Source organism: Convolutriloba macropyga, chromosome 4 (genome assembly GCF_964194025.1).
Source record: "Convolutriloba macropyga chromosome 4, txConMacr16.3, whole genome shotgun sequence".
Lineage (NCBI taxonomy): Eukaryota > Metazoa > Xenacoelomorpha > Acoela > Convolutidae > Convolutriloba > Convolutriloba macropyga.
This window is the reverse complement of record NC_134471.1, coordinates 45,038,513-45,065,850: the sequence shown is the minus strand read 5'-3', so window position 1 is coordinate 45,065,850 and position 27,338 is coordinate 45,038,513. Positions and strand designations below refer to the sequence as shown.

At 37.0% G+C, this 27,338-nt stretch overlaps 3 protein-coding genes and 1 non-coding gene across 4 annotated transcripts in view; 1 reads left to right on the top strand and 3 right to left on the bottom strand.

Annotated features, from left to right (window-relative positions):
- Nucleotides 1–1,836: 1,836 nt before the first annotated feature.
- Nucleotides 1,837–3,755, top strand: LOC142338083 (uncharacterized). The gene is made up of 2 exons (XM_075387714.1): nt 1,837–2,735; nt 3,683–3,755. The coding sequence occupies exons 1-2, from the start codon at nt 1,837–1,839 to the stop codon at nt 3,753–3,755; spliced, it is 972 nt and encodes a 323-aa protein (XP_075243829.1).
- Nucleotides 3,756–8,401: 4,646 nt separating this feature from the next.
- Nucleotides 8,402–11,934, bottom strand: LOC142338450 (lysosomal enzyme trafficking factor-like). The gene is made up of 2 exons (XM_075388214.1): nt 11,469–11,934; nt 8,402–8,750 (listed from the first exon to the last, which is right to left on the bottom strand). The coding sequence occupies exons 1-2, from the start codon at nt 11,815–11,817 to the stop codon at nt 8,539–8,541; spliced, it is 561 nt and encodes a 186-aa protein (XP_075244329.1). The 5' UTR covers nt 11,818–11,934; the 3' UTR covers nt 8,402–8,538.
- Nucleotides 11,935–12,617: 683 nt separating this feature from the next.
- LOC142337702 (AP-1 complex subunit mu-1-like) overlaps nt 12,618–27,338 on the bottom strand; it is a 250,656-nt gene continuing 235,935 nt past the window's right edge. The window contains exons 8-11 of the mRNA XM_075387151.1: nt 23,691–23,833; nt 19,099–19,396; nt 18,478–18,612; nt 12,618–13,005 (exon numbers count right to left, since the gene is read on the bottom strand). Of these exons, the coding sequence (XP_075243266.1) occupies nt 12,983–13,005; nt 18,478–18,612; nt 19,099–19,396; nt 23,691–23,833 (599 nt within the window). The 3' untranslated portion in view covers nt 12,618–12,982. The remainder of the gene's footprint in view (nt 13,006–18,477; nt 18,613–19,098; nt 19,397–23,690; nt 23,834–27,338) is intronic.
- LOC142338724 (U1 spliceosomal RNA) lies at nt 13,459–13,619 on the bottom strand. Its single transcript, XR_012759007.1, has one exon. It is a non-coding gene; the product is annotated as a U1 spliceosomal RNA (small nuclear RNA).

The window sequence follows — 27,338 nt, the reverse complement described above, 5'->3', positions numbered from 1 at the left end:
GCAGGAATTCTTCTGAGATTTCGTGAAAACCCAGTTGCCCTTCTCTCTGATATCGAAGGCATGTTCATGCAGATAGCAATAAGGCATGAGGACCAATCTGCATTACGCTTTCTCTGGCCCAATGAAGAGATGGTTAACCAATACCAGTTCACCAGATTAATTTTTGGAGCAACCTGCTCCCCATTTTGTGCTATTTTCGTTCTGAACCGTTGCGCAGAAGATAATACAATTGAATTTCCAAAAGTAGTTAATGCAATAAAGAACCATTTTTTATATGAACGACTATATCCATTCTTTGCCGTCTATAGAAGAAGCAATTGAAACCATTAACCAGACTAAAGATAGCCTTCACAAAGGTGGCTTTCGCTTGACAAAAATTGTGTCAAACAAACATGAAGCCCTAAGGTTTATTGAGCAAGAAGATCGAAATGAACTGAAAGAGATCAGTAGAGTCCTCGGTCAGAAATGGAATACCAGAACTGACTGTTTTCTAATGAAGACATTAGAACAATTTCCCCGAAATGCCAGTGAGTATACAAAGGAAAATGTTCAGCTTAGTATCAACAATTTTCGATCTCCTAGGAATTTTGTCCCCTCTCATAATTAGAATCAAAATGCTTTTACAACAAGTCTGGAAGCTAGGCAAGAAGTGGGATGAACCACTTCCCGCAGAACTTCATTCCAACCTACAAAAAGTGCTCGATAGTTACTTTGCAATGCCTGATATCAAAATCCCCAGATGGTTGAACTCCTCAACGAATCAGGAAAATAATCACCAGCTCCATGTCTTTGTTGACGCCTCAACCGTTGCATTGTCAGCAGTTGCTTACATTCGCACCCAAAAACAGGAAGAAATCTTTCAAACAACTTTTCTGCTTGGAAAATGCAAAGTTGCACCAATAAAACAAATTAGTGTGCCAAAATTAGAACTCGAAGCAGCCGTTTTAGATACACGCCTCCGCATATTGATAGAAACCGAAATGACATTAAAATTTTAAAAAGTCTACTTGTGGACTGATAGTCGTGTTGTCTTAGATTGGATCAGTTCAACTAAGAAACAAAACGTTTTCGTCTCAAATCAACTCGAAGAAATCAAGAAAACAACTAAAACTGATGAGTGGAATCATGTCCCAACTAATTTTAATCCAGCCGACCATGGAACTCGTGGCCTTGAGCCATCAGAAATCCCCCCGAAAAAGCTTACAGCACCACAATTTTTGCAAAACACTGAAAGATCTTGGAAAGATATGAAAAAGATTTCAACCGTAGGTGCCAAAGCCAGAAATAAAAAAATCAGCAATCACACATGTTATAGACCCGAACCGCTTTTTAACATGGAATAAACTACTTTTAACCCTCACAACTGTTTTCAATTTAATTTACAGAGCTAAAAAGAATCGTTCCAACGAATGTCAGTACACTAAAGATGATGTTTGTTTATCTCGAAATTTTCTGCTCAAGTTGTCTCAAGACAATGCTTTCTCTTCAACAATCAACGCATTAAAAAGAAGACAAAAGTTAGACGCCAAGTGCAAATTGAGAAACTTAAATCCAATAATTGATCAAAATGGACTCCTACGATCTAGTGGCCGTCTCCTATTTGCCCCAACAGAATTGGAGATCAAAAATTGTCCAATAATCTTGGACGCAAAAGAAAAGATTGCGAGACTATACCTTGATCATGCGCACAGAATTTGTGCTCATCAAGCAACCCAACCGGTCAAAGCATTCGTACAACAACGCTACTACGTCATTGGACTTCGAAAAACACTACTTTCAATAAAATACCGATGTTTTCTGTGTCGCCGTTTTGACACTCAAAATATACAACCAATAATGGCCCCACTTCCTGCATTCCGCTTCCCCACAGAAACCAAATTTCCGTTTGCCAACACAGGACTGGACTTTTTTGGCCCGTTTTATATTGAGGACAAACAAGGCAAAATCGAGAAACATTATGGACTTATTTTTACGTGCCTCGTTACGCGGTCAGTCCATTTAGAAACATGTCCAGATATAAATACAGACACCTTCCTCAATGCATATCGACGATTCACCTGCCGAAGATGCCAACCTATTTTATTGTACAGCGATAACAGAAAAACATTTGTCGGCGCCTCCGAAGAGCTGAAGAAGTCGGTTAAGGCTTTAGACAAAGACAAGATTTATAAAGCCCTAGCTTTAGTCAAAACCACATGGAAATTTAACCCACCATACGGCCCTCATTTTGGTTGCGTGTGGGAGCGATTGATTCAGAGCGCCAAGAGGACACTCTTAATCATTCTAGGATCTAAGCGTCTCTCCTTCGACATCTTTGAGACAATAATGGTTGAAGTCGAAGCAATCCTGAATTCCAGACCCTTGACAAACGTTGCTGATCAGCCTGAAAACGAAGAACCACTCACTCCAAACCATTTCCTCATTCAACGCCCTTACAGTTCCCTGCTACCCGGAAACTTTGGAAACCAACAGCCAGCTAGTTTCAAGAACTGGAAGCACATGCAGCAGTTGATGAACCACGTGTGGCGGCGTTTGATTAAGGAGTACCTGCCGACATTACTCAAGAGACGCAAATGGACAGACAACAACCAGCCTCCTCTGAAAGTTGGAGATGTTGTGTGGGTACTCAAAGACTTGGCGCCGAGAAGAATCTGGCCCCTTGGAAGAGTTGTGGAAACATCCTCTGGACGAGACGGTGAAGTACGAGTTGCCAATGCAAAAACGGCTTACAGCTCGTTCGTGCGTCCGGCCGCCGGCCTCACACGGGTTTTTCTCCGTAGTTTTTTAACTCAAATTTTCGCTCCGATCTTAGGCAACATGAGCTACATCCACCCCCTTTGATGTTTTTACCCTTACAGTATTTTCATTTGCAATTATATAGGTTCAAGGATATCGGATCAAACGACAATCAAGATGATCTTCAACCCCCTCCCCGCCTTCTTGGAGCATGTTCCCAATGACCTTGGGAACTCCAGAAAAGCATGTTATTTGCTGATGATTAAAACTACCGCCAAAAACCTGAGAGTTACTCTTTCCCAAAAACATCTGACAAGAAGTCGAAACCAAATATGAGCAACCAAAAGTCTAGAATATATGTTTCATTACAACGCCAATTGATATCACTATAATCAGTCAACTTGATCCCCAATAATCTGGTTCATGATGTTCCCAGATTTTTTTCTGTCCCTATTCATCTTTTCAAACATTTGTATCGTTGGTTACGCAATTTTTACAATTTTGTGCACCTAAATTGTTTGCAATCCAGTTGTATTCTATGTCACAAGTTGAAGAAAAATCAGTCAATTAATTTCAATAGCAAATTTGATCAAGACAAAGAACTTTTTGTTGTCATTTTGTTTTTCGCTTTTGGAATTATAAATAGTTACATTATCAACCTTATCCTTGTATTTGTAAAATTGTGCCTTCAAAAGAATGTGATAGCTCCGGCAAATTTTAAACTGGAATATTTTTTAATGGAGTAATTACGTTGAAACGCTCATCATCAACACATAATAATCAGAACCAACTAATTTAAACCTTTGACTTGTCACAAGGTGTTCATGAGCAGTGAACGGTGCCAAGTGAGGACCTATTGTCAGAGGCTCAATGAAAGGCAAACCCAATAGCAGTACATTGTCAATAGAATTCAATGGCAAATCTTCTTAATTTTTTACGGTTCTAGGAGGTTCAGCACACTTAACATTTATGCAACTCTGTTGCAACTAGTACCCCTCAGGTGCTACCCGTTCATCTGACACCCAGTAGAAATGCAAAAGACAATAGTAGAAAAGTCTTTTGCATTTCTACTGGGTGTCAGATGAACGGGTAGCACCTGAGGGGTACTAGTTGCAACAGAGTTGCATAAATGTTAAGTGTGCTGAACCTCCTAGAATCGTAAACATTTAAGAAGATTTGCCATTGAATTCTATTGACAATGTACTGCTATTGGGTTTGCCTTTCATTGAGCCTCTGACAATAGGTCCTCACTTGGGACCGTTCACTGCTCATGAACACCTTGTGACAAGTCAAAGGTTTAAATTAGTTGGTTCTGATTATTATGTGTTGATGATGAGCGTTTCAACTTAATTACTCCATTAAAAAATATTCCAGTTTAAAATTTGCCGGAGCTATCACACTCTTTTGAAGGCACAATTTTACAAATACAAGGATAAGGTTGATAATGTAACTATTTATAATTCCAAAAGCGAAAAACAAAATGACAACAAAAAGTTCTTTGTCTTGATCAAATTTGCTAATCACAGACCAAAAACTAGTGAGGAAAAAATTTTGCGCCGTTAAATGTTTGATATCAAAAAACAGTTCAGCGTAAAATTCTAATCAACATAGCTGGCAGATTGCCAGAAAATAGCCGCAATAGATTCGTAGATCGGCTGTCTAAAAATCAGTAAAAAGACAGACAAAAAAATTCGTCTTTTCATTGAAGGCTGATCTGTTATATTTTGATTAAAAATCTGTATAAGTTTTTGCTGCATCTATTAGCTACTCTCTAATAACCTTCATTTAGAGTGACACACACCCATTTGACCTTATCTCTTTGAATTAAAGTAAATAAAAGTCAATTTTAAAGTGAGGAAGTCATTTTTGAGAGTGAGGTAAGTCAAGTGTGACCAAAAATTTAATCACGCGCATGAACAAAAAAACTCGCTCCACTAAGAGCGAAAAATGACGTCACACATGCAATTCAGTTGAAATTGCATGAACGAATGAACAAAAAGGTGGCTGTGACGTCATATGGTCGTAACAAAAATTATGACGACGAAATAAAAAAAACCAAGAGAAGGCCAATAATAGCCCCAGCTATCGCTGTGCGGCTATTAATAAACACATTTTTGGAAAACAAACATCAAATTTAACCAATTTTCTTTACGTAAAATTGAAGTTTTTGAAAACGCGACAAAAAATCGAGAGCTACCTTGTTTGACGTACCTAATGGCATGGACGTCCCCTCGTTTAATCGCTTCTAGCAACGAGTTCATATCAGAACGAAAGCAACTTTGATCGCTCAAAAATGAACACTTAAAGTGTGGAAAATATCGAAAAAGTCAGAATGTTCTAGAACAAAAGCGAAATCAAACAGTTTGCATAAAACACACACGTTTACAATAATCCTTTTAGACTTAGTTCAAGAGCCATTAATAAAAAACGAAAAACCTGTAGTATACCGATACACCTCTTCGAGTCGTAAAAGCAAGAAAAGGCTAATAATACCTCGGTTTCGCGGCTATAAACAAATTATGACCAACTGCCCTCAAATGACCGCCGATTGGTTGTTGTTGGTAGTAGCCAGCTGAGGCTTAGGGATGGGGTGGGAGGTGGTGTCCAAATTTAAAAGCGTGAGACGAAAAATTGGGCACACGGAAAATTGCATAAACATAACGGACTAACGTCGGGCGAATTGTTCCCGACAGTAGCCAGATAAGGTTTAGTGAGACTACTCTTTTAGCTGGATTCGACTCTGCAAAATTTAGTTTTCTAGCCTTGTTAGTAAATAAATAAAAAAACTGATATTTCAAAAAAAAATTAACAAAATTTTGCAAAATTTAAAGAAAAGCTTTAAAATTTCGCAATGAAAAAGTTGAACACTATTTTTTTTTGTATCTGGAGTTATGTCAAGTAACCCATCTGCAAGACTTGAACAGCTTTGTTGGCCAGTAATAATTGTTAAACTCAGAAAAGGAGAAAAAAACTTTTGATGACAATAGCAAATTTTTTTTTAAAAAAATGCGAAATTTCAAGATATTAAAATCTTCAAGACCATTGCAGTGTCTTAAGAGACTATCTAGTATCCCTAATTCAAGCTTTAAATAGTTTCACTGGCTCATAAAGATCCAAAAACTTGAACATGATAGTTTTCCGGAAAGTTGGGGAGGGAGGGGGGGCAACAGTGGGGTGGGGGCAACAACGAGGTGGGAGGGGGGTGGGGCCATAGTGGGGAGGGGGGGTCAACAGTGGGGGTGCTCTTCAACCTCTAAGAACCGCCCTTCACACCATAAGTATAAGTCTCCAAAACAGTTTGAGCTGAAACAGAGTTGAAACGCTCTAAGAGTACTTAATGCCTGCTTGGCGGTACCTATTTATCCCGTTTTTGAGGACGAAAAGTCAAAAGCGTCAAACGAAAAATCGGTCAAGCGATAAAAAAGACCGACGGGACTAATATAATTGCTACAAACATCGTTTGAGAGCAATTAAAAAGACCACAGGTTTGATATAATTCAAACTTTGTTTGAGAGCAATTAATCAAAGCTCAAACATTATGGGGGCATTCATTTTTCTGTTGAAGAAGTTATGAAATTTGTGTGCGCTCGTGGTTTAATGGCGATAAGGCTTTAAAAATTGTGACATTGTTCGATTTACATTTTTTAAACTGCATCATTGTTTCTACGTTCAACTTTGAGACTGACATGAATATTGCGATCATTCCGTTTAATTGTGTCTTACAACTTCTTACAATGCGCTAAGTAGCATTGAAATTTCTATCGAGAAAGTTGGTAAAATATTTTTATTGTCTCACTGTATATTCTGTCCGTTTTTTCTATGGCTTTGACCTATGCAGTCCAAAATTCAATTTTAGACGAAGTGTAGCCTGCTTTTTTTTTTAAATTTCTGCTGTTCCGAATGTTTTGCCTTCTGCTTCTTTTGTTGGTACAATCTGCTGCAGAAAATTATTTTGGAATCCATTTCCATTCATAACATTAATCTGTAGCTCAGACAATCCCAAAAACTTTCTTCGAGTCTCAAACTTCAAGCGGCCAGTCTACGCACTCAACTAGAAACCAAATGTTGCTGTCGAATCAATCAATAAAGTATTCTCTGCTGTTCAATTTGTAGTTTAAAAATATAAAAGTTGTTTTCACCCGATTTGTGTTTCCTGTATGTTTTGCTGCATTTTTATTTTTGAAAACCACTATGAACAAATTGCACGCAATGCAGTGATTATTCTATAAACTTTCCACAGGTCCCCCCCCTAGGTCCTCCTCGGACTCATTTTCCAATGAAAAACTTTTTGCCTAGAGCAGAATCACGTGCCATTCTTATTGTCCAGTTGCCAATGAAACAATTCTTTCCTTCGTCATAGCATTCGTGAGCTGAGTAAAAACGCGAAAACATTTCAGACAGGGTTTAAATTACAAAGTGTTCAATGTGATAAACCAGAATATGAACTGTACAATTTCCCCGCATTAGTGAGAAGCCAACATACGCACCAAAAACTAATTTGTAAGTAGAAATGAATATCGACAGACGGATTATATATCGTAGGATTAGATGAGGGTTAACTAACTTCATAAATTCCTGTGCTGAAACCACAGCAAAAAATTTTGCCGATAACTTCGGGACATTGGTGACGATTGTTAACAGGAATGTGAGCCTATATATCAGCGTTTAATAGATAGATCTCCAAATCAACGAATTGTAAATTGTCGCCCAAAATTCTTTGTTGCCGTCGACTAAAAAGTGTAGGCCAGAAAGGCGGTCGTTGTTAAGCACCCAAGCAGAATCAAGGAAACAGTTACCAAACCTCCGCTAACCCTACATTATTGGTGTTCACGTCATCAAAAATTGATGAACTTAATTGCGAGCAAACAATGAATTACAGAACACAATAGGTAAGCCAAATAACGCGAACAAGAGAAAAGATTGAAAATAAAGATATGGAAATACAGAGTATAAATTTATGGAAATTATTTACAATGGCGATATGCTTAATGTTCGTTGTTACAGTTAGATGCGAGTACACAAGGGTAGTCAGAAAGGGTACCTCTTAGTTGACGTGAAACATTTGTGTCCTTCAATTTAAACAATTATCTATCACAAACAGTTATAATACCATTATAAACGTTATAAGTCCTGACTTTTCAAGAATTTCTGACTGTCCCCCAATGCCTCAAAACGTATCGACTCAACTGAGCTATACGTGTAACACGAGACGGAAAAATATATTTATTCCTTTATATGTGTACTCCTCTACATCTGATACCGAATCTGTAATCGTTTAATTTCAGTTTAATACATTTTCAATAACTTTAAGAATAGTAACTGTGGTCCACCACTATTATCTCTCGTATTAAGTTTCAATATGATCTTTACTTTTTAAAAACAGAGTGCAAACACGCTCTGAGTTTAAGGCAGCGGTATATCTAAAATTATTCTCTTGATTTCGAGTCTTCGCCTGTAGATTTTACGCATCTAAGTATCAGACAATACCTTGCTTTTTATTGTTATTAATTTCAGATCAATCCTATTCACGGTTTTGTATCAAATTTAAATCAAAGTTTTTTGGTTTTGTCCATTACAAATACGCTCAACTAATTAGCTGAATCACTAACTTATACTTACAAGCTCTATAGCACACGCTAAGTAACTGTACAATTTAGATACACCTTTGGACTCAAATGCTAAAACTGGCTACAAATTCGGTACTAGATGCAGCTACCAACTCAGTACTGCAGCAGAAGACAGTTCACATTACAATATACAATACAACCCAGAACTCCTAGGTGAAAGGGTCACTTGGGTAAGTTATTTGAGTTTGGCGTTTGCAAATGGGCTGGAGAGAGGGTGCTGTTTGTAGCCAGCAGGGTAGTTGCCTGCAGCTGACTGGTGTTGACTTGAAGATCCAAATCCACTCATTTGCTTAGAGCTGTTACTGGAACTGGATGGTGTTGTGACTCCTTTGTTGCTATTGCTCAAACAGCACACTCCAGCAAGCAGACTCTCCGGACATCCGGACTCTTTAGATTGAAACAAGAAACCATCATCAGCTTCAGTTTCTGATAAACTAATTTCCTGATCAGCCGAATTGACTTCTTCGCATTAATTAGAAGAAAGCCGAATTTGCTTACGAAGCCAAAAAATTTATTTAACAGAGGAACAGATTCGAATGTCCATATAGCAAACTTAAAGTGATCGATCAATTTTCTCAACACAACTAGTACGCTTTCATCTCTTTCCCAAAAAAGATCCGTTGAACAAAACTGATATTTAGTTTCGTCGGCCCTTTATTGTTTCACTCAGCGCAATTTACTCATTTTCACGTGCGGTTTTCCAGGAAAAACCCCTTTAACCCTTATCACATTATCATTATACGCTTAACTTGTTAAATTGAGTAGCACCCGCCATCATTAATAGCCTGCTGAATAAGGAAGGGACGCTGTTATTCTTTAAGAATAGCACACAATTTCATACCAATCTAAGAAAAAACAGCAATCACAGATAAAATTAAAGCATGGCCTACTTTATCAGCGCCAAATCTGGTACTTGTAATTGTCTGTTCAATAAAACAAATTTGACGGGGAACGCTTTTGGTGTGGACTATTAAACATACCCGGCAGATTGCCGGAAAATAGCCGCCGTTGATTCCAATAAGCATGATTGGGATTGAACGAATAGAAGATATTGAAAAAAAAATTTTTTGTACAAAAAAATTTTTAAGTCCGATTTATTTTGATGGCATTTCGTAGTTGAACATACTTCTGTTTCTTAGAGAGAGGCTACAGGGGCTACTATCAACACCAATAAGCATAAGAGATGGTAACTAAGACTTATAGGAACGACGTTTAAATAGCGGGCATCTAAAATTGGGCTTTCTGGGTTTATCCCGTTTCTATTTCTGACTTCAATTTTTTATGCTGACTCTGTTCATTTTGAATTGCTTTGCTGAGCAACTGATGTTCAAATTCACTTTTAGCAGAATGAGAGAGAGAAACTAGCCTACAGAAGTCAAAAAGATTTTACGCAAAATGTCGAAAAAGCGGCAAAATGGTAAAGCGAAAAAAATTTCGACGAAGTAAAAAAAACATAGCAGGACAAGTCCTGAAATACAATTCAAAGAATTGAATGAAAAACTTAGACGTTCTCTACCTGACCAGAAGATCACGTGAACAATGCCAGCGAAAACAGAAACAAAATCATCTCCAAAAAAACTGAGAAATAAAGACAATCAAAAAAACTGAAAAAAATTGCTAAAACTCTAGAAGCTTTTACCCCTAAGGCAAAATTTGATCTCTTTAATTATATCTATTTCAAAAATATGTTCAAAACCAAATTTTGTTTCTGAAATCGGTCCAGTATTAAATCTGCAATAACTGAAAGAAATTCATTGGCCCTTGAAGATCGATTAACTCGAAAATGACAGAAAAATTCAAAAAAAAAATCTATTGCAAATTTTAATGAAACGTTACGGAAAATCGTGCTATTAAAATCTTCAGAATCGTTTCTTTGTATCTAAAGGCTATTACACGCCATCCCGTAACCCAATTCCAAGCCTTCAAAAATTCATGGGCTCAAAGACCGATAGGCAATAATTTTCAGAAAAATTTCAATTTTCAAAAAATAGAAATTCGTTCAAATAATATGTAGAAAACCATTACTTGCCCCCTAGCAACTACTTAATAACATACTATCAAACCTTGGATGAGGTTAGCTGGCTACTGAGGTGAGAAAAAAACTGACTAAAAGACAAATGTTTTGGAAAACTTAAAAAAATTGCAAATTTTATCAAGAAATTTCTAACATTCGAAAAGTTAAATTGTTGAAAACAAATCCATTGAAACCAAAAATCAAGCAGTAACTTTCATCAGACCATGGAATACGTTTTTTGGTACTTGAGAATGGACAAATACGAAAAACTGACCAAAAACTTGAGAAAACCTTAAAAAAAATTGCAAATTTTATCAAAAATGTGCTAAAATTTGAGACATTAAAATGTTGAAAACCAATCCGTTGTAACTAGAAACTATGCAGTGACCTATTATCGATCCTCAAAGGAGATCAGTTGGCCCCTGAAGCTGGAAAAACTCAAAAAACTTGAAAAAAATTGCAAAAATTAGTATCATTTTGCGTGTTTGTGTTTGTAATACCAAAACATATAGCTCATAAAATAGTCATAAAAAGTAAATTTGTCTCGAAAAAGGGCTTCCTCAACTTTTAAAAACTTCAACCTAAGACTAAAGACTAATCAAACAAAAAAGTTAAAAAAAACACAAAAAAACATAAAAAATTGCAGCATTTTGAGCCCAAAAACTCCTAAAAACGACCTTTTAACCTTCAATTAAGGCCATCCCAGCAGCTGTACCACTCTAAGCACTTTGACTACTAACGCCCTCTTTGGGCCTCTAACGAAACTTAATGCCCGCTGGGCTTTACCTGTTTATCCCGTTTTGAAAGATCAAAGTCGTTGAAAAATGTGTGAACACATCTTGAAAAAAAAAACACAGCGCCCCAATACAGTTCAAATTCTTTGAATTGTAAAGAAATAGGAGCGCAATAATAGCCGGCTGAGAAGATGAGGGCGGCTATTAAACAAAACGATTATATCTCTAATTATTAAAACTAGAAAACATGGCCAAAAGTCGATGTGCTACAACTATGACATATCATTTAGTCTGTCGTAATTTTGATGAAATATACTGTTTCGTATAACTTACCTGAAGGGGTTTCGTATAACTTACCCGAGTTTTCTCCATTGCCGATTAGAACACAGTTAGCACGAGTGCATGTAATCAAGAGAAGGAAAATGGAGATATAAGGCACGAGTAGGATCACAAGCCACCATGAGAAAGGTACGTTGAACAAATGCTCTGCAATCATATCGTATAATCCCAACAGCTGGCGGTCCTTCTTGCGGAAGTGTTTTGCATGGTCCAGGGCCAACTGGGAGTACTGGTCGCTTATGTCGAAGAGATAGTGGATGAAACAGAAAGTGGCTCCAAGGTAGATTACCAGAAGCAGCCAGCTGATCTTCTGTCGACGCGAACTGGCACCCAAATCTGCCATTTTCATACCAATTGATGCAGCCATTGATTTGTGCAGAGAGAAAGGGTTTAAAATAAATTGAATTGTATGAAAGGATGTCTGTATGTCAAATTTTTCAAAAACTCGCTCAAAACATCACAACCTGAAAAAAAACGACCTTCAAGTTACATAATGCGAGAAGTTTAAATTTTCTATCAAAACCAATTAATGCTGAGGAAAATTTCTCAGAAAACAATTTACATAAATTAATTATCAATGTATAATACAAAACAATGTTCCCAATTTAAACACTGAAACACAGGCGCAATATACAGTTAAAACATTTAAACCACAAAGCTCTAAGAGAAGTATTACTCAACAATTATGACCATCATGTTCTTTCTACAACTTTTGCTAGTTAATATTATTTTAAAAAAGTGATTTTCATACTCCTCTTAGAACAAAAGCACAAAATATAATTTCAGGTTTGTGATATCATTTAAATAATAGGAAAACGAATAGTAACTGGCAACATCTAAATAATACACTTAGCGAACCAAGTTTCGACCAAACCCTTATTTTTTTCGTATTATTTTGTACAGTGTTGACACGGTTAAAGCCCCAAATCTAATTAAAACTAACTGAAGTTTCCAAAAACTGAAATTCGTTTGAATTTCAATTCCACATTTCAGAGACCCGAAAATCATTAATGTTTTTGTTTTATCTTAATGATGGAGAAGCCTAAAATAGTCTGTTAAATTTATGCATTTCGAACTTAAAAATTGGTAGATCTAACTTGGCAGTACTGAAAGTGGATGATACTCTAAAAAAATGTTCTGAATCAGTTCTGATGCTGACTGGAGGTTAGGTAGGGGGGGGGGGGGGGGGGGGGGGTTGGGGGATTACTTGTCCGCAGTCAACAGCAAAACAGTTTTCAGTTGTCATTGGATGAGGGGTATATTGTCTACAGTTAAACTACGGGGTAAATGGGCGAAGTATCAATCTGACAAAGGGGGTCTGCGATTGCCGACCTGACTGTTACTTGGGCTGATTTGTGATCATATTCACTGTTATCAATTGACTGTCCCTCTAAACCGGTCACCAATGTATCACTGCTGTAGCCTTCGGTTGCATGTATATTTGTGTTGTTGTTGTTGTTAAGAGGCGGAGGAGATATTCCCATAGCAGCTAGTCTCAATTTCTTCCTCTCCTCCTCCGCCTTCTGGTCTAGTCAATTGGTTCTAACTTGATAATCTAAAACATTCAAACAAAAATGAGCATCTAAAAAGTAGATTACGAAAAGTGGATTCGAATTTGCTAATACATGTTAGCAAAATTGACAGAACATGATTAGCTTCTGGTGTTGCAACCAGGGAGTATCCTGTGAGAAGAAAATACTACCAATATTATTTCCTTTAAACTAAAAATATGCAAAACAAATGTTTTTGGTTGCAAAAAACCCCCCAAATTAACTTCAATCAAACGTCGAGGAGACTGCGCCTGATTTAGAGTCTGAATCTAAAATTAACTCTCGCAAGATGAGAGATATTAGAGAAAAATTTAACCAATCAAGATGGCAAAAACGGCGTGTTCAAACACCATCAAATTGCTGAATAATTAGCACAAAAATACTTGAGGACAAGTGAGACCAAGTACAACCATCAGGTTAGGCAGCCCACTTAAAGATGCAGAATGATTGGAACTTGTAAGGGAAAGCGCGAACGCAGTCCCAACACGAAGAAATTGTGCGTCCGAGTTTCTCGCTTTGGAGAAATCGCAGGGGTCAACCTCCGCGCAGTGCAATGCGGAGGCCTCGCCCTGGGCCACCCCTCTACTTGATCGGGGGACGGCCGACGCCAGGTAAGTATGATTCAGTGCTTTTCAGATCCCTATTCAAGAGCATTTCCCTGAGCCAAACTGAACAGCTCCAACTATTTACAACATATTCCTTATTAAATCCACATTTTTATCGAGATTTATAATATGGTATACTCTTAAAAACTTCAGAATTTTTCGTTTTTCAGCTTTTGATTTCATTTTTGCTCTCTCTGAGTCTTAATTACTGAAAAAACTTCAGAAATTTGAGCAAAATCTACATTATAAGGAAAAACTGAAAGCATAGTACGATATATATAAAATTCCTTGCTTGCTACAATTTCGTGTATGCTTTAAAACACCACGTAGAAGAACAGAGCTTGTATGTAGTAGTAAGCTAGCACCGCCACAACAAATGCATTTCTCCACGGGGGGGGGGGGGGGGTATTATCTAGTAGCGCTACAGCCTCACAATTCACAATTCCCTTTCAATTTTCTCTCAATTCCTTCGCTAACTAAGCTGAACGAGAGTTGAGAGAGCAAGCAAATCAGTACGTCATAGTTATCTCATGTCTAAATTTAGTAATACGTAAATTTCGAACAATCTGAACTCGAGAGCGAATTAACAATTTGCTTCACTTCAAAAAAGTTTGTTGTCGAAAAGAACGTCAGAGGCAGATAAATTATTATTGAGATTTAGCATTTGAGACGACGAACTGCATGGCTCTACAATTTTTCATCACTCTTAGACCGTACACTCGTTCAATAAGAAATATATCTTGTAGATCGCTAAAATTTACATTTATTTTAGAATCACAAACTATAAGTTTAAAGTACAGCCTTATCCAAAAAGATCGGTGAAAGGTACCCAACTCGTTAAACTGTTAAGCTTTGACCAATGTTTGCTGACCACAACCAATAGCGGCTTTTCATGGAACTAAATAGGAAACTTGGCAAAAAAAAGAGAAAATCGCGCTCAATCAAGATTCCGCAGATAATGATTCGAATCGGACCGCAAAAAGGTTTTTTCATGCTGAGCAAAAAATGCACAAATGAGCACAGCGCTCGAGGAAAAATTACATCAGTAGTAGAGAGCAATAGCTTCGGCATCAGTAAAAAATTAGTTAGTGGAACAGGATCAACAAATCATGATTACAAAAACAGCTAAAACTTCTCCCGTTCTCAATTCGGGTTAAAACGATGATAGAACTTATCAAAGAAAATGTCTAATATGCGCTCACAGATGATGCTCAACCTAATCAAATGCTAAACAATGTACAGAAGTTATTAAACTTCTCATCGAAGCAATCCTTAACTTGCGCTGTCCTAAGTTCCATAGTTGAAACTATACAAGCTCCTGCTAAATCAGAAAATTAAACAGCAACTGCACACTAGTCTTAAAATCTGCCTGCTTCCAGAACTACTGCATTATCGTGTTTTCAAAAAATTGTAATAATTTGCAAAGTCAAACTGTCCCACGCTGGCAGCCGTAAGAACTCCGGAAACGACTTGAAAAGCCATCTCTGGCAGAAAAATCTATCCCTTCACAAAAGCTAGTAACTTCTTAAACTCCTCATAATAACTGCAAAAATCTTCAAATCAATTCGAGCAGAAATAAGCTCTTTTAAAAGAATTTGAACCAAAACTAAAACTTAATGCTAATTTTTTATATTACAAGGTCACAAAAGCCAAAGAAAATCTCTTTTAGGCAATAAGAGTACTGAAATGCTCGCAAAAGACTAGGCAAGTCATAATAGGCTGAGCAATTTGTCTAAGATTACAAAAGAAACTGTAAAAAATCAAGAAAAACAGTTAAGAATTTCTCATTTTTCGCAGCAAAAAAAAAACAGTTTGATTCCAACAAATCTGTTGTCACTTGGTATCTTGGTAAAAATTCAGATTAATCACAAGAAATCTTCAAGCTAATATCAAAGCAAAACTAAAACTAATACCTAAAAATGTTAACAAGACAACTTTTAATATATGCTTGATCTAGCCGCAAATTAACGAAAAATTTCGCTCGATCAAAAAACTTTCCTAACACTTTAATTTCTAGCTCTCGAAAAAATTGGTATGAACAAAAAACAACTCAATTTTCGCCCCTATTTTTCAATTTTATTCAGCAACCAAACCACTGCAAAATTTTTCACGCGCTCCAATAGAACTTTTGGTTTAAAAGTCATAAACATACCCGGCAGATTGCCGGAAAATAGCCGCCGTTGATTCCAATAAGCATGATTGGGATTGAAAGAATAGAAGATATTGAAAAAAAAAAGAATTTTGTACAAAAACATTTTTTTAAGTGCGATTTATTTTGATGGCATTTCGTAGTTGAAGATAACGTACTTCTGTTTCTTAGAGAGAGGCTACAGGAGCTACTATCAATACCAATAAGCATTAGAGATGGTAACTAAGACTTATAGGAACGACGTTCAAATAGCGGGCATCTAAAATTGGGCTTTATGGGTTTATCCCGTTTCTACTTCTGACTTCAATTTTTATACTGACTCTGTTAATTTTGAATTGCTTTGCTGAGCAACTGATGTTCAAAATCACTTTTAGCAGAATGAGAGAAGAGAGAAACTAGTCTAGAGAAGTCAAAAAGATATCACGCAAAATGTTGAAAAAGCGGCAAAATGAGGTAAAGCGAAAAATTTTTTTATTCGACGAAGTAAAAAAAAAAAAAATAGGAGCGCTATAATAGCCGGCTGAGAAGATGAGGCGGCTATTAAAAACCATTATCAGTTGTCAGGTGAAAAAGGGACAAAACACAACAAAAGAAGACAGGACTCAAAAATTCGCCAAAAACCTCTAAAAAGTATCGAAGTCAACGAAAACAACGGCCAAAAGCTGAAGCCGCAATTTAGGACAATTATGTAGAAGGTCGATAAGGTTCCGAAAAGGCAGAGAAAATTGTCTAAGATTACAAAAGAACTCGGGAAATAGCGCGAAAAGAACTCCGGAAAGAGCTCGAAAAGCCATCTCTGCCAGAAAAAGCTACTCTGTCAAGAAAACTAGTACCTGCTTAAACTCATAAAAACAGCAAAAACTATTTAAATCAATTCAAGCAGAATTAAAATAAGCTCTTTCAAAAGATTTTGAATCAAACTAAAAAAACTAATGCTATATTTTTTATACTACAAGGTCACAAAGTCAAAGAAAAGCTCCTTTAGTCAAATAAGAGTAATAAATTACCCGCAAAACAATAGGCGAAGTGTAATAGGTTGACACATTTTTCTCACATTATAGAATAAAAACGAAAAACTACAAAAAAATTTTTTGCAGAAAAACGTCTGATACCAACCAAACTGTAATCATTTGACATCTGAAAACTCCTCAAGCAATAAGCATCTTTTAAAATTGCACTAAAAGCAATAAAACAAAACAAGGCAAAAATGGCTAAAATTGACCGGAAAATCAGCAAATGAAGTGCAAATCCTCCAAATATGCAAAAGAAAAACATTAGAAACAACTTCAAACTACTATCAAAATAAGACTAAATTAATGCAATATTATAACCAAACATTTCAAACATAGCCGCAGATTGTCGCAAAATAGCCGCGATAGACGCTTGTGGCCTTTCATGGAATTGAAACAACTAAAGTAATAAGATAGACAGATTGACCAGTCCTTTAATAGACCACTAGACTTTTTGGGTTAGATTCGGACTGTCACTTCTATGAGACACATACGCTCTATAAAGAAAAAGCCCTAATATATCTTTTTCGAAATTAATATTCCAAATCAAAAACTCAAGACTCTAGTACAAGAAATCGGGCATATACGTTTGGCACTACTTAGATGCACACTATTGAGCTTTAACTAGTAAATGTTCATAAAATTCATTAAGTTAATTAAGTGAGTTCAGAAGTCATTTATTTGAGTGAGGTAAGTCACGCAATTGAACTAAAAGCAGAACAAATGACGTCACGCACAAACTTTAACTGCAAGGCAGTAGAAGTCACTCAAATATGAAGAAGTAGATGGTCGCAAGAATCATAAATGGAGACGGCGAATTAAAAAACATAGCAGGACAAGTCCTGTCCGACAATTCATAGAAATCACATTGACTAAACAAAACAAGAATGGACAATGACTGGATTGGGAAAAACCATTTGACAAAAATTCTATTTTATATTTTAAAAATCAAAAATGCCGCATTTGAACAAACCACACGCGAGAAAGCGAATTGTTGTTCATACACCGTTTTCTCGCTCTACTTAACAACTAGAAAGGAAAAAATTACGCCGCAAAACTACTCGCTTTTTGCTCCACTTCCTGTTTCGGCGTGACCAAAATCATCGCTTCAATCTGACTTCAAAATTCATGAAAATGTGTGAAAAGATCTTAAAAAAGAGACAGCGCCCAATATAATTCCATTTCTTTGAATTGTTCAAAAACCACGATGTCCCCAATAATAGCCGCAATAATAAAAGACAACTTTTTTCTTTAAACATGCTTTATTCAGCCACACGTGAAAAAATGTTTGCTCGATCAGGAATTTTTCAACACCGGAACTTTCGAAAACAGCAATATGGAGAAAAACACTCACTTTACGCCCCACTCTTCAATTTTGTACAACAACCAAACCACTCCAATTAACTTTTAGAGCGCTCCATTTCCTGCTTCAAAATTAACTTCAATAAAATTGCTTGAAAAAAGACACTTTTCCATTACTCTTCTTCGAGTCGAAAAAGAAGGAGAGCGTCTAAACAAGAGCCGTTGAGAGGCTGACGGCGGTTATTAACAGTTTACGAGTCAAATATGAAGTGGTTAAAAAACTCAGAACTGGAAAAACTTTTTGTCAGCGTTGTTTAGTACGGCTTTGTACTTACGCACATGGCGTCTCAAAAATTGATAGGATATCTCCAATATCATTTAATTACACTTCTTAAACTGTAAAGCTCGTACCTCCGTTCTGCGTGATGTATCTGACCCATGGTAGTGCCTGGTATCCACTCTTCTCGATAATTTTCAGGTACCTCACCTGGATACCCGATGTAGTGAAGTATGGGATCTCGAATTTCACGTGGATCGGTGGCCGCCCTGAAAACGGATTATCCTTCAATACTAAAACTATGCCACGTGAAACAATAAATCCCGGTTAAAAATCATTACGGTGCAACCAACAGAAGTTGCGCCGTAACAGACAAAAATACTTCAGACATAAAAAATTGATTGTTAGCCACAACTGCAACTGACTACTAAATTGCATGCTTGTGCTGTTGGAAACCGGTTGAATTTCCCAGACTCCGATCAGGTAGCAAACGATTGTCGTTTTTGTTAATTGATTGATATCATTGACCAGGTTTGAAGATGACCGAAATTTGCAACGTTTCTCCTTCATGAAGCTTCAGTTTCTTGTAGAAAAGATCAAACTTGTGCTCGAACTATGTAAAGAAAGATTAAACTATGTGAACTATTTTTGCGCAAAACCAACCGCGCGTTTATTCAGCCGCGCTTTCTGAGAGCAAAATTGTTCACAAGACACGTTTCTATTGGCAAACATTAACTATCGTTAAATTAAGTTACCTTCGTCTTCTTCCGCCTCCACGCTTGGGAGATTAAAGTGTGCCCTCATGAGAAACTCTTTTCCACCTGGGAAGCTCTTAATGTACCACACGACAGTGCTGTCCTCCGGGATGTACTTGACACTTCCCACTGAAGTCTTGAACTTGGGGGAGTCTGCGTCACTCGGCACTGGAACCACAATCTCAACATGATTGGCAGTGGATCGTCTCTTAAACTGTGACTTGGCTTTGATCATGTACTCCACTCGACTGTGGCTGTGTCGCTCAATCACAGACTCGATCCAAATCAGAGGTTTCACCTAAACGCATTACTGTTTTAACCTAACACACGACACCTAATATGCCACAACCCTCTTACACTTAGTAAAAAAACAACACAATAGGCTATTATGGCATTGAAAAGTTCACTTATGCTTGAAGAATAATCGGAGATCATAAAAAGGCTGCTTTCGCTAATATTATTGTGAGTTTAGGCCAATAATCTTGAGAGTAAAATTCGGGTTCAAAGCTTTTATTCAACCCACCACTTATTTAATTTTCCCAATTAATTAAAATTGGAAAAAACACAACATAAAGAGGGATTACCCAATCGAATTTTAACGGACGGCTCTAGGAACGAAATCCCCACGGAAATTAATTCCCATCGTTGATTTCGAGTGCAAATAAGCGGCTCTTTTGGGCAAAGTGCAAAGCGAGACTAAAAAGTTGAGTCTTCCATCCTATACATGAGCGAGTGCGGATCATCAAATTCATCGGCACTTCCGTCATATTTTGAGGGAAAATTCACGGGTGGTAAACCATAACGCAGTGACATTGAGTCCTGGAATTTAGTGGCTTGATAGCCGAGAGGTAAGGTGTGTGGTTCACACGCCAATGATGGAGAGTTCAATCCCCTGCCTCCGTGAAGCTGTCTGTGTGAGGATGAGCTCTTACTTAACCATAGCTTCAGATTGACCATAGCCTGACCAATGTTGGCTGCAATGATGGTACCACGTGAAAGTTTCAGACGCAAAAAAAGTGAAAAAAGTCACCAAAAAAGAGCAATGCTGCTCATAAAAAGAACAGTCTGAAATGTGGGAATAATAAGAAAAAGGGCAGCTGAAAACAGGCTACTGTAGGCCTAATGCTGTTCCGCTGCGATTACGCAGAAACCACAATTATTATTATTAATTATTAATTCTTGCTTAGACACGTTCCAGTAGCTGTGCTTGATTTTTGGAACAAACAACAAAGTTATGTTTACTTGTGCAAACATGTTCTTTATGCACTTGGACATTGAACTGAGAAGGGCTTCAAATATCAGGCTGGAATTGGCTTCTGATAGTGAACTCTTCTGCTCATTTCAAAGGTGGTTCAAATGTACTTCGTAAACCACGCTGTGTTACTATGCTGAACAATTACGGGATCTTTTCAACAATTGCCCCCCCCTTTGCAAAAGGGGGGCCTATTCTTGAATAGAATTTAAGCGAGCGATTTATTAACCAATCAGAGACGACTAAACTTTCCGTGTATGCTCATACTGTGTTATATTGGATAGAATAAAATGCGCCATGCTAGGACAATCAGCCGAATTGGAATACAAAGCGAAAAGAATTTCCGACTGGCGGGTCGGTGGGCGCGGGCGATAACCGACCCGCGATTTCCGGATTACATCCCACAGCGCGTGAGAGGCATGGCCGTGAACAGCGGTCCACAATTGCGCTTAAACTGATATTCGGCTATCTAAACTGTAGGCCAACTAATATTGTGGTAAAGTATAGCACAAAAGGGGTGGCGATTCTCTTCTAGGTACCAAGGGGGGGGGCAATTGTTGAAAAGATCCCAATTACGCTGCAGATTGTCCATGTTGTCAGTTCTTGATTTAGTGCTTCAAAAAACGTCTCTCATCAAAAACTTCCACTGAGCTCGAAATGATTTCGTGACAATAGAACAAGCACCATGGGGGTAGCATTTTGATGCATCACAAAAAGATGAATACTATCTTGTCAACTTCTAACTTATGAAAGCCACCTACGTTTTCCTGTATCAACATGATTCATCAACATGATTCTCATTGACCATTAAGTAACTTCTATCAGGGTTAGGGATAATGGCCGTATTTTGAAAGTTCAAACATAGCCGGCAGATTGCCGGAATAGCTGCGAAATAGACTTGCGTGCCGTAAAATACAGATGGAAAAAGATACAGAAGTGAGTTGATAATAGTTATCGCCGCCGCCTATAAAACTTACAAGTTTATTTCAAAGGAGGTTGTTTTTGGGTGCAAAAAAGTTTCCCTGTCGCGTCTCGAACCGGCGATCTCCGGATTAACAGCCAGTCGCCTTAACCACTCGGCTGTCGGACCATACAATCTGTTTTCTTACAATCAACTTTGTTTTAGGAACAGATTCACCCCTATTGTTTCTGAATAACCCCTATTTAGGTCACGCAGAAAGCGTGAAATCAAGCGCGAAAAAGCCATTTAAGCAGTGACGAGACAGAATGTTCTAGAACAAATGTAAAACGAAAATGAAGCGTCAGACGACGAAACAAAAAAACATAGCCGGAAGAATTCCGGAAGCGACTCGAAGCGTAAAAACTTGACAAAACCCTAATTGCAGCTGAAGCCATTACCTTTTTTAATAAACCATACCCTCATTACCCCCCGGTCTGATCTAAAAATTGGTGAAATTTAAACTACTGTCACCAAGAGAAACAAAATGCCGCAAAAATATTTATTATTGAAAATGTTTGGTAAGGATAAGTGCAAAATAATTAGGATAGTCAAAACACTGATAGTCTCAAAAAGCTGACAGGTCTATCAACTGCCCTCAAATAATTCATGATTCTAATCTCAAAAAGATCGCTAAAGCAAACGGTAGAAAATAATAACTTAGAAACCAAATTAAATTTTTCAAAAAATAATGCTCAAAGTTAAGAATCAGAAAACTACTACAGTTAGATTTCTCATCACCACAATTAAGACAAAAACAACATACACTTTTTTCTTCTTGTATATATGCTAGACAACATCATTTCAAACTAATTCAAAAATTATAATAATCATAGAAAAGCAACCGAGTAATATTTAAAGGCAAAAAAATGTTTAAGAACAATACCAAGGTCGGAAAAAATACAATAAAAAGTAACAAGTAGCTTTTCTGGAACGGGCTTTCTAGTAAACTCTTAGTACTGCCTTATGTTGAATGAAATCAATTGCAACCCAAAGAAATGAAAATCTAAGAAAAAGCCGAAATCATTCAATTTGTTAATAAATGAAAAAAAAAATAAAACCAGTATAAATGTAGGTGCCAGGACAGAGCTAGAATGTGAACAATATGGATACAATGTAAGGAACACCGTAACAAAGACTAATTCTTGATTTTTGAATGTTCAAATCAAAGTTTAAAAGTTTTGAAATTTTAAAAATCAAATTTAAAAAAAGAAAAACTAACACCATTTCATTTTTCAGCATTCAAGACATAAAAAATACAACGATACATCGGAGACAAAAATCTATCCTCCTGAAGAGATCAAAAAAAGAAAAAGCAGAAATCAAACATACGAAACATTGCAATATTTTGCAAAAAAAAGGTCAGAAAATTTTTAGGACTGCATTTATAAAAAAAATTTTCAAAAACTAATTTTCAAAAATTTAACGCTAAAAAATTATTGACGTTTTTATTGAAACGAAATTAAAGCCCCTCATGTTGCACAAAAAGAATATTTCTAGTAATTATAGTAATAGTAAAATCGGATTAGCATATGTACAATTTTATAAAACAAAATTACATCGAGGTAAAAAGAGGCATCGAGTATATGAATTGTCAACGGGAAGTTGTCATATTGACTGATTTTTGACAAAAAGACGGCTAAAAGATCCAAAACTGAAGAAAATAATAGGAAAAAAGCCAAAAATTAATTAAAAAATAAAGAAAGTTATGCCAATTTTGAACTTGAAACGCGTTTTCAGGCTCTGCAAAACACTGTGCTATTAATTTCCAAGGTTTACATTTCAATATAGCATCGAATAAAAATCATTTCTACAAAAACCAAATTACAAGCAAAAAATGGGCCACTTAGACGAAAAAACGGCTAAAAACGGTTATCTATATGTGCCATTCAGTCAAAAATTACTTTTCAAAGTCAAAAAGTCATTCACTAAACGCAGCGCATGATCAAAAAACTTCTCTCGCTCAGAAAAAATTAGTTCACGCGGCAATTTTTCTCACTTTCGCTTTTAGGTCAAAACAGCGTCTGAACGAATAGTACTTCCGGTAAAAAAAACCTCAAGAAAACCAATACTCCTCTTCGAGTCGTAAAAAACCAAGAGCACCGCAATATAGCTACGCTCAGCTTACAGCTTCGCAGCTATAAAAACTTTATAAAAACTTTTTGTAACGTTGTAAGCTTCTCTGTATTACACAATTTTTTATTAGTGGTAGTATTGTATATTTTTCCTAGCGCAGGCGCATAATGGAAATAAAGCCTGAAAGTTTGTTACATGGCAGTTTTCGAGTCATGGCTGTATACTCTATTGTCAATAACTATATGAATCATTCGATCACAACTTCGCCAAACATAGTTCTTTTTTTAAAAAAGCACAATTGCCAACCTGTGTGTTTAGCCTGTAAGACATGAGTTCGAATTCTCCATCTGGAGGTACAAAAGAGATGGTTCTGTCATTGTCAAAGCGAGACAGTCTTACACACTGGTGGAATTTCACATCCTCAAGCTCAACTGCCTTGTTTCTTGCTCCTGTAACACCAATATTTTCTCGTATTCATGTCAAACTATATTTATCATTGCAGCGTGCTGAACAGACAAAATAATACAAAACCAGAAAGTCCCAAGCACCAAAACTTTCCCCGGCGGCGAAAAGCACCGACATTATTTCTTCCACTAGTAATTGATGTCAATTTCGACACAGGATTTTTAAATCTTGGTGCCTTTAAAAAATGGTTACATTTGCCTGCTCACAGTTCAATTCTTTTTTTCAAGTAATTTGATACGACTTCCCAATTCGGAACGAAATCTACTATTCTTCTCAAATTTCCCGTTAATTGTTATATTTCAAATATTGCAGTCGAACGTGCTGTGGTCGCTCGATTGTACTCTTAATGTTGGGTGAGCTAATATAACTGATACCAATTACAGATATCTCCAATAAGACCACAAATGATAGCTAATCTTAAGCGATGATTACAGTGAACTAATATATAATTGTCTGGTATATTTAACAATTTCTACGGATAATTTTTTGGTGTATTTTGATATTTGGGACTGTTCTGTGAGATGTTTTGACAAGACTCGATGCGCGTGTAGGCTGAGATATCGTTGACAGCTTGTGCAGGGAAACTATCTTTGTAATGCGCTTGTTTAACCTGCTTGTAACGAGATCAATTATATCACAAAACAAAAATACTAACCAAAGAACACTCAGACCAAGTCACGGTGACTTGAGTTTTCATGATTTCTCATACCTCACTTTAAAAAATCCATCGATGTTAATTAGCGTAATGGTAATCTTTCTGCATTCTCTCGTTAAAATTAACAATGTGTGATTGCGCTATACTCTATCTTAAACATTTGCGCTTTATTAAAAATACCGTCTGGGATTATTGCTAAGACTTTCTTATCGGCAATTCAGTGTTTCTTTCTTCGTCTAAATGACCGAAGAAACTGGACAATCGTTAATTCTAACGGACAAATAATTATGTATGAATTTGACTATGAGTTTTAGGGTTTTCTAAAAGTAAGTATGTCATTGACATCGTATGCAGGTTTTGCAGCCTCATTTTCGAATCATTTTGGCTTAAAAATAGTCTGGTTGCTAATCACTTAAACTGTTGAATCACAACTCGACAGTTGCCCGTTCTTAGCTCTCTGCAACACCAAGCACGTATGAATTTCTTCATTGCTTAATTAGACATGTCAAGTAGCGTCCAATTAAGTCACGGTCGAAGCTTAGGAAAAAAATGACTCCGACAAAAAGAAGTATGTCTTATTGAAATGAGATGGTTACCAATTTTATCAGCTCGATTATTAGCTCCATCTAAAAATATCGCAGAATTGATTCAAATATGGCATAATGGCAAATTGCGCAAAAAATTTGTTAAGGAACGATTCCGCATTCCTAATACGGGTTCAAATTTGAGCCACCCAATTGGGTTCCAAATTCCGATTCGCAGGTCAGGATGAATACGGATTTCAAGGAATAACTTTAATTTTCTGCATGGCTCATCAAGGCAGAAAGGGCAAGCAACATATTTCCAAGGAACTACAATTTCAGCACATCTAGGATTTGCTCCACTAATCAATTACCTTCATACTTTTAAGACTCTAAACGTGAATAAGATTAATGTAAAAATAACGCTCAAAATAGGCGCGTAGTAAACCGCTCATATCCAAGAAACAGTCATAATATACAATCAGTACCCTTTGCACAGCTACATCTAAAGATATTGCGAAACAAATACTTGCAACGATGTGCATAGCTTCAACTCAGACAAGAACAAGTCCGAAGTCAACTACAGTCGATCGAATTCCTCTTACAGGCGGCGGGGTGTAGCTTGCGTCTGTGAAGAGGGCGCGGTTATAATTTTGTAAGTGATTCAAATGATCTAATGAGGGTTTGTCATATGCCACTCATAGGATTTAAACAAAAAAGAAACCGACTAACATCGGACGAATTGTTCTCCAACGACTGGCGAGGCAAACAATTTAGAAGGGCTAGAGAGACTTTTATGGTGCAAAACGTTGACTGGGGAGGGGTTCAAACCAGTAAATGTCTTCGACGAGAGTTGGTGACATAAAACACTACGCTACACGGGCTATGTACAATCAGCTGTCAACATCGGCAGGTAGGTGGTGGTGAGCGAGGTAGGCAGGGGGTTTGACAGGTATGTGGTTGGTGTGTAGTTTGAGGGATTTATATGGGATCATCCAAAAGTCCTTTTCAACATGACCACTACAAGCAGTTTTCAATTACTATACGTTATAAACTAAGCAATTGTTAAGTTCAATGCTCGGCAACAGATTTAAACCTTCAAAAACAGACCTAAACGTTACAAAAGAAAAGTCAAAATTCAAGTCAAGAACAGATTTCCTTCAGCAAAAAACAGCCCGTAGAACACCTGAACCGACTCAAAGATACAATCAAAATAACCTTCCTGGCCTAAATAAGAAATATCAAAGAAAAAGAAGCAAACATACCCGGCAGATTGCCGGAAAATAGCCGCCGTTGATTCCAATAAGCATGATTGGGATTGAACGAATAGAAGATATTGAAAAAAAAAAGATTTTTGTACAAAAGAATTTTTTTAAGTCCGCGATTTATTTTGATGGCATTTCGTAGTTGAACATACTTCTGTTTCTTAGAGAGAGGCTACAGGGGCTGCTAAAAATACCAATAAGCATAAGAGATGGTAACTAAGACTTATAGGAACGACGTTCAAATAGCAGGCATCTAAAATTGGACTTTATGGGTTTATCCGGTTTCTATTTCTGACTTCAATTTTTTATACTGACTCTGTTCATTTTGAATTGCTTTGCTGAGCAACTGATGTTCAAATTCACTTTTAGCAGAATGAGAGAAGAGAGAAACTAGCCTAGAGAAGTCAAAAGATTTCACGCAAAATGTCGAAAAAGCGGCAAAATGGTAAAGCGAAAAAAAGTTCGATGAAGTAAAAAAAATAGGAGCGCTATAATAGCCGGCTGAGAAGATGAGGGCGGCTATTAATAACTACACATTCTACGTAAGTTTTTTTTTTGGGGGGGGGGGGACGTAGGATGGAGATATTTAGGTAGGTAGCTTGGGGGTGGGGTTAGGCAGCGTGTGCAGAGTAAGGGGGTCCTTATGCAGGTGTGGGGGTTGTCTTAAATTTCAATAAGGAGGGGAAACAAAGTAAAATTTCAATTTTTTCTACCTTGAATACTTATTACCAGCAGTTCCAAAATAATTTTCTAAAAATAACCGACTAACGTCGGAAGAATTGCTTCCGAACGACTAGTGGGAGCTCTAAACTATTGCAGCCAGCTTCAGTCGGTGGGAGGGGGGTAACTAAAATCAGTATGGGGTTATAAATGACGTCATTAAAGGTTATTATATCCCACTATAGTCACTAAAAAATTTAAAGTGAAAAAAAATTACACCATTTTGGCGCACTTTTCATTTGACTTTCAGTAGTGAACGGCCGCCGCATGAGCTGAGCTGCTTAAAACTGTGAATAAACGCAAAAACGAAAAACTCAAGGGGCAAAAG